Raw genomic sequence first — 9,890 nt, 5'->3', positions numbered from 1 at the left:
GTGTGTGTGTGTGTGTGTGTGTGTGTGTGTGTGTGTGTGTGTGTGTGCGGGGGGGGGACATGTCTACAACTGATTACCCTTTATAGTCATCACCGTTCAAGATGGCCGCCACAGCCAAGGACCATGAATATTGCTAAACGGTTAATTTAGCAGCTACTGAGCTAATGTTTGGGGTGGTAGTAACTGAGAGACTTTCTCAAGACATCCTTTGAGCTGCAACATCCATTAATGGACCAAAGCTCTGTAGCTCCGCCCCCTCTCACCAGGAGATGATCTTAGTTTAAAACAGCAGGAGATAATCTGTTATTTAGAGTGCTAACAAAATGTTTTTACAGCATCTTCTTCTTATAAAACTCAGAAAAATACAAAAACAATTTAAAAAGCAGACATTTATGTTAAAGGACATGTCTCAGTTATCAGTTTTTATGTGGTTTTGTTTGAGCGTCGCTTTCTTTTCTACTGATTTTCCAAACTGAACACATTAATTCAAACATCGAGCCGTGCGTCAGATTAATGCAGAACTTACAGCTCGGACTAATGGCTCAGAAAAATGCTGCACAATTGGTCCTATTCATCATCTTAATGGACGGATAAACTGGGGAGGAGGACCAGAGTTCAGATTCAGCAGAAAGATTTGTCGAGTTTTTATTTATTTATTTAATCTAAAACCTTCAGGTTTTATTAAGACTTTAAAAAAAAGTTTATTTTCCAAGAAAGATTTCTGCTTTACCACGAGACAAACATGAAATATTTTCTTTTATCTGTAAAAATGTGAGTTTAATCATCTTCTTTTGCAGTAAAAATCAGTTTTACAACCAGTCTGTTGTTTTCTTTCATAACTTTACTTCATTGTGTATTTGATGTTTTTTTAATTTAATTAGATTTTTTTTAGCAAAATATCAAACAAACCAGTGGTTAGATTTTAATGAAACTCTTGACGCATTCACTAAACAGCAACCCAATTCAAGATGGCTCACTCTGCCAGCTTTACAAACATTGAGCTGTTTGATGTGGTAGTAGCTGACAGTCATGCCTTTAATTTAATAAACTGGAGTTTTCTGCCTGAAAAGCTTTTTCAAGATCCAAAATCTAATTTGTCTAAAATTCGGCCAAAAACTTTGCTCCACTTTAGTAAAACAGGAAGTTTCATGATCAGAGCTGACTGAACAAAACACAGAAGTAATAAAAAATAAAGTAGTTAAATAATTGTATTGACCTGGACAGACAAGATGTGTTGAAATCAGGACGTGAAGAAGAAATGTTCAGAAAAATGAGCCGTGATTGTTTTGTTCTTGGTAAGATCGTTACCTCAATGTTGTGTTCATTTTATTTTAAAGTAAGAAGATAAAAGTACTGTATTTTTCGCCATATAAGTCGCACCTTTTTGCATAAATTTGCACGTCCTGCAACTTATACACCGAAGCAACTAATATACGTTTTTCCCCCATATTTATAAACTAATTTTGGGTTGAGATCTGACGATTTAATTCATTCTGACATGGAAAATATTGAACACGAACATTTTCAGCCACTAGAGGGCCCTCGAACCATATGGCAAGCCAATTGTCTCATTAAAAGGTAGAAGTGGCTATTAATGAGACACTTGGTTTGCCATACAAGTCACCTTCGTCTTGCTCCGGAACACTTGGAGCAAACGTCAAATCAGCTTCATTTCACCGCGCCGCTCATGTGAAATGCAGTTGATTTGACCATTGAAGTGCATTTATTAAGGAAAAGTTCAACTGAGACACACCTTTGCTATCATTTTGAGCAAACAAATAATTGTTTTTAAGTGTTAATCTTGTTAAATTCTTGTTAAAGTCCTCCCGTGCACGCTGCCGCCATTTAGCAGCCAATTGATTTTTGGCACAAAACTGGCCCACGTTTCCAGGTGGTCAGCGGTGACGCATAATAGAAGCAACATATTTATGTTTTTCCCACTTTATTAGAAATTTTTGGACTGATGTGACTTATACGACGGTGCGACGTGTACGGCGGCAAGTACGATAGTTTTTTTTTGAAAATCAGAGGTTTTCTGAAGCTTCCTTCTCCCGGTTGTTTCCAGGGACCATCGAGCACCGGGACAGACCCTACAAGGCCGTGAAGTTTTTCACGCAGGCCGACGTCAACAACGGCAAGATGATCTACAGACCTCCACCGGCTCCGTCCCACCTCCAGGAGCTGTACCAGTACTCCTTCACCGGTACCATGATGCACACACAACCGCCTCGCACTTCACACGTGATATTCATAAACGGCAACGCCTTCCGGATCCTCATCTATGAGGTCAAAGCAAAACTGATAGACCCGACAGTCTGGCTTCAGGATATGAGAAAAGCATCAACGATCATTGAGTTTTACAATAAACCCAACTTTTCTCTGTTCATCTTCTGACAAAGCTACACTCCATCGTCACCGTGACTCGTTTCCACTCCACTCCGATCTACACGGTCTCTGAGGTTTTGAATAAAACCACGTCTTCATTTATTAAGCACTTAAAAACAGTAACTTCCAACTAAGAAGTGCCGCACAATGAAACGATCCAAGGACATGGGATAAAATAAATAAATCTACAGAAGTAAAACAATTAAAAATATTAAATTAATAAAAGCAGAATAAGGTTAGCATCATCTCGCACTGTGTCAAAAGTCGGGGGATAAAAGTGTTTTTGTTATGCGAGACTTAAAAACACCAAAAGAAGGAGCTGGTCTAAAATGCAACGGTCAACCAGTCCTCAGTTTTGGACCTGAAACAGAGAAGACTCTGTCCCCTCTGAGGTCTCATCACATTGTTGGAACCAGTAAAAGTGTCTGATCCACTGACCTCAGAGAGCGCTGCGGTACATACGACTGCTGAGATTTATTTTAGACAAGTGTCTCGATGTTTGCAGGATCGATGTAGCGCAGCCGCCCAAAACTATTGAAACTTTATTTCCTATCCAAGACCAACACAACAATGAGCAAATAAGTTAAATAAAGTAGCAACACACTTACCGTTCCTCTGCCACGGTTTCAAAAAACGCTGTCTGAAACGAGGCCCTCTTCCTTCTGCCGGTGGGAGCCCATAGACCGAGTCCATTTGGTCTAACCGTCTAAATTCTGTCGTCAACCAACACATCTGTGCCTCCTCATAAAAGCATGGCGTTTTCATTCATTCAACCTTTATTTAGACAGATAAGTCACATTGAGCCTAGGAGACTCATTTACAAGTGAGATCTGTTTAAACAGACAAAAAGTAGTGAAACTGGACACATGTAGGAATTCGAGGCGAAAAAATTCCTATCAGACTTTTTCTTCTTGCCTGAGAAGAAAAAGTCTGATATTAAAAAACACCTTGCACAAACAAGCACATAGTGACGTAGACATTCTGCAGAGGGCGGGAGACGAGAGCGGTGAGCATGTCCATGGATGCTCTCGAGGTCACTGTAAGGGTTCTGATAAGGATGTAATAATCAGCCAGTTTCCTCCGGTGAGATCCATAAACATTCTCGAGGGATGTCGGGGAATGGCCAAGAATAACATCGATGAGAATCTAAGAGTCCTGAAATGATGACAAGTTTATTCAGCTGGTTTCATCTGGTTATCAGTTGGAAATTCCTCAGGGAGGGGGTGGTGAGCGTCAGATCACATGTTCTCCAGGTGAATTCAGATAAGGTGGCCTTCAAGGCCAGCCAGGGGAGCCAAATTCAGATAAACACACAGATGTTTTGGGGACAGGCAGAACTTAATGACATCTACCTTGAGTCTGTGTTGGTCCACTCGGTTCCGAAATGTCCAAATTACATGGCCACACCAATGGAACGTGCCTGAGTAAAATCCCTGAGATTTGATCCATTCTGCTCAAAGCATTTGAGTCTGGGTACTCGAGGCACGAACCAAGCCATCATAAAGGCAAGCAGCGTGATCGGGTCCAAATTTGCTGCCGACGACTTCCTTGATTTGTTGATAAAACCAGCAACCAGACAAATTTAAAAACAGAGGGAGGGGATAGGAAAAGCATCCGATCTCGGCAAGAGCAAGTGGTGAAGTGGTGCTGGTTTACGTGTCGCCATTTTCATGGATGTATTCCATCCATTATCTTTGACCCGCTTCTTCCTTTTTGGGTCACGGGGGTCACTGGTGCCCATGTCCAGCCATCATTATGTGAGAGGCGGGGGACACTCTGAGCAGGTCACAAGTCCATCACAGGGACAAACAACCATTCGCTCTTTCTCTCTCACCTGAGCCACTTTAGCGTCACCAATCAGTCTAACATGCATATTTTTGGTCTGTGGGAGGAAACCGGAGTACCTGGAGAAAACCCATGCATGCACAGAGAGATCATGCAAACTCCACCCAGAAAGGGCCCCCGGATTGGGATTTGAACCGGCAACCTTCTCATTGAGAGGCAGCAGCTCTACCAGTTGTGCCACCATGCTGCCCTCATGGACGTATTATAAACATTGAACGTTTTTATAATGGCGGGTTGGGTTCTTGTGAAGGAGACGCTCATGAATGACAATCAACGTCATGCACGGACGTCAGATCTCGTTTGGAACCTCGGTCCCAAGAGCCAAATTGAAAGCAGGTGGGGTCACAAAGACTCTGCAGCCGCACCAAGAAAATGACCATCTGTGTGTTTTAACACCTAAAGCGCTCAAATATAAACCAGGTGTGGATAGTGATTTAGATTACCGACATGCAGAGCGTGAATTCATGGCATCTCCAGCAAAACAGACGAAGACTTGCTGCAGTTCCATCTCCATCTTCTAGTCGGGTCTCTGAGGCAACGGAACCCAGACAACGTTTCTGGAAACATTCAGGTTCCTTGAATCAATCCTGAACCGAGGCTCCAACGTCTGAATACGTCTTTTGAATTTAAACGGCTCGTCGTTTTAGTTCTGACGCTCCGTCAGCTCTTCCTGTTTTTTAAGTTTTATCGTTTGCGAGTTGTGACTGTTTTCTTTTCTTTAAACTGACAGGCCTGCCGGAGTCACTGAGTGTTTATTTCACAGGTAAATACTTTCAATACTTCATCTTTTTTCTATTTTAAGAAGAGGAGAAGGCAGTTTGGCTCCTTTCTTTCATTTTTGTTTTGTTTTACTGGTTACAAGGATTTCTTTCACCTCTTTCCCTTTTTATTTTCCTCGTCCTCTTTTTAGTTCTGTTCTGTTCTGGAGCGGAGATGCTTTATTTTATAAATGTATCTGTTTTTCTTTCATAGTTATTTGTTTTATTCTCGCTTCTCTGTCCCAGTCTTGTACCTTCTTCCTCCGCTGCATCTGTTTTTAAATATTTTCTTCAAAAGAACAAACTTCAGCTATTTACTTCTGTGAAACTGGATTGAGGGACAGAAACTCGCTGAAAACTCCAGAAAGAGCAGCTGAAATATTCTGAAGAGGCCGAAACTGAGTTGTTAAAGATGCTAAAAACATCACATTAGCTGCACGTTGAAAACATTAAAAGTCAAAAGCAGCAAAAAAAGCTAGCTAAAAAACAAAAACACTACCTTAAAGCTGAATGACAAAACCATATAACAGCTAAAAGTAGCGTAAAGCTAGCTAAAAGCAGAAAGTAGCTAAACTGCTAGCTAAAAGTTTATGGTTGTGAAACAGCAGCATCACTGGGCTAGCTAGAAGGTAAAAGTAGTAAAAAACTGGCTTAAAAATAAAAGTAACAAAAGATGAATTAAAGCTAAATGTTGTAGAACGGTAGCTAAAAGCTAAAAGTAGGACAGTTATAGCTTAAAACTAGCATTAGCAAAACTGTAGCTAAAAGCAACAGAAACTTGTTTAAAAGTTAAATGTACCAAAATCCTAGATAAAAGTAACAAAATACTAGCTTAAAGTGCCTAAAATTTCCAGACGTCTTAACTTGAATCATAACAAGCCCAGCTAAAAACACCAAAGTGTGGGGTTTAAGTAGCTAAAAGCTAGCTAAACTTACCTAAAGCCTAGCTTAAAGCACTGAAAACCTAGGTAAAGGAACCAAACAGCTAGCTAAATGTACCTAAAGTGTTAGCTTAAAGCACCAAAAGTGCATAAAGGCTAGCTTAAAGTACCTAAAAGCACCAAATATTGAAAACTTTAAAAAGTATTTTAAAATAAAGGCTCCATTGCGCTTTTACCTCTGTGTATATTTATTATCTTTATAGTTTTTAAAGTTTTTTCAGCTTTTCTCACTTTTATTTATTCTTTCTGCATCTTTCTTTTTTTTTTTACATTTTCTGTTTGTATTTTTATGTTTTCAGTGTCAGACGGCGAACACACCACCCCTGAGTTGGACTTTGCCGTCCTGCTGCTTTCAAACCGCCAGCAGCCGCCGGTGTTTCAGGTTCTGGACCCGCTGCTGGAAGTCGGCCTGGGAGGACGAGCCGCCATCGGTACCAGAACACAAAAACACTCATAAATAAAACTCCACGCCTCAAGCTTTTACTAAAAGAGAGTGGAGCCACAGTACGATGAATCAGAAGCTCTGTGTGGTGTGTTGGTGCAGGCGAGCAGCAGCTGGCGGTGAGCGACGCCGACACGCCTCCAGATGAGCTGGAGTTTGAGCTGGTGGACGTCCCCGTCCACGGAGAGCTCGTCAAGACTGACGACGACACACGCATGACTACCGGTAACCCAGAAAGGAGCTCAACTCGTATCTCTAAAAACTGCATTTTCTTAAAACCCACGTGAACCTAACGTGTTAAAAATCTCAGGCTTTACTCAAATAAAATACATGAAACTAACATGTTAAAGTCACGGTTTGTGCGATGCTTGGCGTGTTTTCAGTATGTTGTGATCACATATGGTTACAAGTTTTCCTGCGTGTGAAATTCATGTGTTTGGTCATGTAGTAATTGATCACGCCATATTCAAGATGGCTGCCTGAGCTAATCAAAGTGGCTAAAACAGTCAGTTTTACAGATATCGAGCTAAAAATCTGCCTTTTAACAGCTGAAAATCATCCCCCATCACGTCAAGGAACTCTAATTCCATTTTAACAAATCTTTGTTCGATCTGGTAACCCTCAAAGTTTGTGTTGGGGATGACTCTCAGCTACTACCACACCAGATTTCAGCTCAATATCTTTCAAGTAGACTGACGTGTAGGCCTTTCTGTGGCAGCCATTTTGAATTAGAGGTTAACCAGTTGTAGAAATTCATCAGATGATTACATTTAGAGCTTAATCACGATCCATCCAGTGTTCACTAAGATATTTTGCTAACAGACAGAATACAAACCCATACACAGACACAGGTAAACGATCAAGCACAAACCGGATTGATCCAGGTCTTTCTTCCCAGGTGACACGTTCACCTTCAGTGACATCACCCGCAAAGTCCTGCTGTACCAGCACGCCGGCCTCTCCACTCAGGAGGACGCCATGTCCTTCTCAGTCAGCGACGGCGTCTCCATGGCGTCCACCACGGTCCAGGTGTCGGTGCTGGGCGGAGCGGGCGACGGGCCGCAGCGGGACCCGGCTGCCTCGTTGTCCCTAGAAGTGAGCGAGAAGAGCAGCACCGTCATCAGACGCTCGCACCTGGCCTACACTGTGAGTGAGAACAGATGCATTCTGGGTAGGGAGGTCTCACAGAGAACCAGGAGGTGACTCTGGGTTTTAAATGTGACATTTAGAAGCACTGTGAGGTGGTAAAATAACTTTTTTTATTGTTTTGATGGATCACAGATGTAGTTTGGATTCAGTTCTTAAAGTTTTGAAAGAAACTTGTCCAAGTTTTATCTGTGAATGAATCATCTGAACGTTTGAGACGATGTGTTTCATCTTAACGCAGAGATGACACCTGTGTTCTGTTGATCAGGATCACTCGTCCCCCGACGGTCAGATCCACATCCAGCTGGTGTCGGTACCGATGTACGGCGTCCTGACCCGCAGCCGGTCCCAGCAGGAGGCCGAGGAGCTCAGAGAGTATTCATCCTTCACCATGGAGGACATCAACATGCACAGGATCAGGTAGCTCCATCGCTGCAAGAACGTTTCAGGAAACGACCTTCAAAAAAACGCTTCATATTCCAGTTTTAGCAGTGGATGTTCACCAGGAGCCACCGATGGGAAACAAGTGTTCCTTTAACGGTTCTCGTCATGTTCCTGCTTCTCTGATTACCTGAGAGTGTAAAACGTTTTAAAAATCACTAACTTTGTTTTCACGCTGTGCTTTAAGGAGATTCTGAATTTAATCCTTGAGATTAAAAACCTCAAAGTCGAGGAGTTTGAGTGACCGGAGCGACATGTTCTCGGTGAGCCTAACGTGCTTCGATGGTCCGTGAGTCTGGACTAAAGAGGCTCTTTTAAAGCAGAAGTGTGGCGTTGATCCACTCTGGCAGGGACAAAAAGACGGTGAAGGTCCTTCACGTTGGAGCCATCGTGATTAATTTCTCCGGCTGCAGCTCGAGTCTGATCTTTGTGTCTTTGCACTTTAGGATGAGCGTTTGGATTCCTTCAAAGTTTCTTCTAGTTCGGGACCAGAAAATCGATGATGAAACAAATAAATTTACTTAAAATCAATTAAGGCGACACGGTGGCTCAGTTGTTTAAGTTGTTGCCTCTCAGCAAGAAAGTCGCCGGTTCAAATCCCGGCCTGGGACCTTTCTGGGTGGAGTTTGCATGTTCCCTCCGTGCTGCGTGGGTTTTCTCCTGGTACTCCGGTTTCCTCCCACAGACCAAAAACATTCAATTCAAAAATACTTTATTAATCCCTAAGGGGAATTATTTGTTGTTGTAACTCGTTCTCCTCATTTCATTAAGAGATGTTATAGACACTGATGGCTGTAGGCAGGAAGGATCTCTTGTAAAGGTCCATCCCACAGTGGATCCTAAGAAACTGGCTGCAAATGCTGTCCGATCCATCCACCGACTCGGCTGGCCTCTCGGTTCCCCCGGGCTGTTGGACCGCCCAAATGGTCACTCCTCCCAGCAGTCTGCCGAGCTCCTCATCGCTGTTGCATGCATGTTAGGCTGATTGGTAACTTCTCTCTAGGTGTGAGTGAGAGAGTGAATGTTTTTTTGTCTCTGTGTCCCTTTGATGGACTGGAGGCCTGTCCAGGTGTCCCCCACCTCTCACATATAATAACTGCTGGACATGGGCACCATTGACCCCCGTGACCCAGAAAGGAAGAAGCAGCTAAGACGATGGATGGATGGATGGATGGATGGATGGATGGATGGATGGATGGATGGATGGATGGATGGATGGATGGATGGATGGATGGATGGATGGAACGGATGGATGGATGGATGGATGGATGGACGGACGGACGGACGGATGGATGGATGGATGGATGGTCAATTGATAGCCTTGGGCCCTGTTTATACATGAGTTTTGAGTGAAACCGTAGCTTTTCGGCTGTTTGTGTACACGACAACAGCCGTCGTTTTCTCCGTCACTGAAGCTTTTTGGAGGTTTTTGTAAATGTCCAGCATCGGTGTGAAACCACACACTTTGGATGGCTGCAGTCAAAAGTTTTTCAGCGTGAATGGATGAACGACAGTAACAACCGTAGAAAGCGGAGTGCTGTTTGTCCTGCTCACTCTGTGCAACATGTAGGAGCAAACCAACTGCTTCCTTGGTCCAAACTAAAGGTTTGCGTAGTCGACATTTTGGTGTAATACAAAAATCACAACACCAGCTTGTGACCTAACATGGAAACTAAAGCTAATTCAAGGAGGACAGCGTCGCCGCGTGAACATAAAAGATTTTCACAATCATCATCAGAAAAATGTTAACGTTTGTCCGTTTGGAGACGGGGTTTTAAATTTTATATTAGTTGTGTGTTTTGGTGCCACCGGCTGAAAAACAAGAACTGGGAACTGAAATAAGAAATCACTACGACTGTAGAGAATTAAACGAGTTTAGATGCTTATGTTTATTAAACTCATTGTTTATCAGCGGAAACACACACACACACA

At 42.8% G+C, this 9,890-nt stretch overlaps 1 protein-coding gene across 1 annotated transcript in view; it reads left to right on the top strand.

Moving 5' to 3' along the window:
• The window catches only part of fras1 (Fraser extracellular matrix complex subunit 1), a 187,546-nt gene that overhangs the window by 127,667 nt on the left and 49,989 nt on the right, over window positions 1-9,890 (top strand). The window contains exons 30-35 of the mRNA XM_037680010.1: window positions 2,066-2,203; window positions 4,961-4,993; window positions 6,229-6,360; window positions 6,474-6,596; window positions 7,270-7,517; window positions 7,786-7,937. Coding sequence (XP_037535938.1) covers window positions 2,066-2,203; window positions 4,961-4,993; window positions 6,229-6,360; window positions 6,474-6,596; window positions 7,270-7,517; window positions 7,786-7,937 — 826 coding nt within the window. The remainder of the gene's footprint in view (window positions 1-2,065; window positions 2,204-4,960; window positions 4,994-6,228; window positions 6,361-6,473; window positions 6,597-7,269; window positions 7,518-7,785; window positions 7,938-9,890) is intronic.

This window comes from Nematolebias whitei, chromosome 8, assembly GCF_014905685.2.
Source record: "Nematolebias whitei isolate Nwh7 chromosome 8, NemWhi1, whole genome shotgun sequence".
Classification (NCBI taxonomy): Eukaryota; Metazoa; Chordata; class Actinopteri; order Cyprinodontiformes; family Rivulidae; genus Nematolebias; species Nematolebias whitei.
This window is presented reverse-complemented; position numbering and strand designations above follow the sequence as displayed.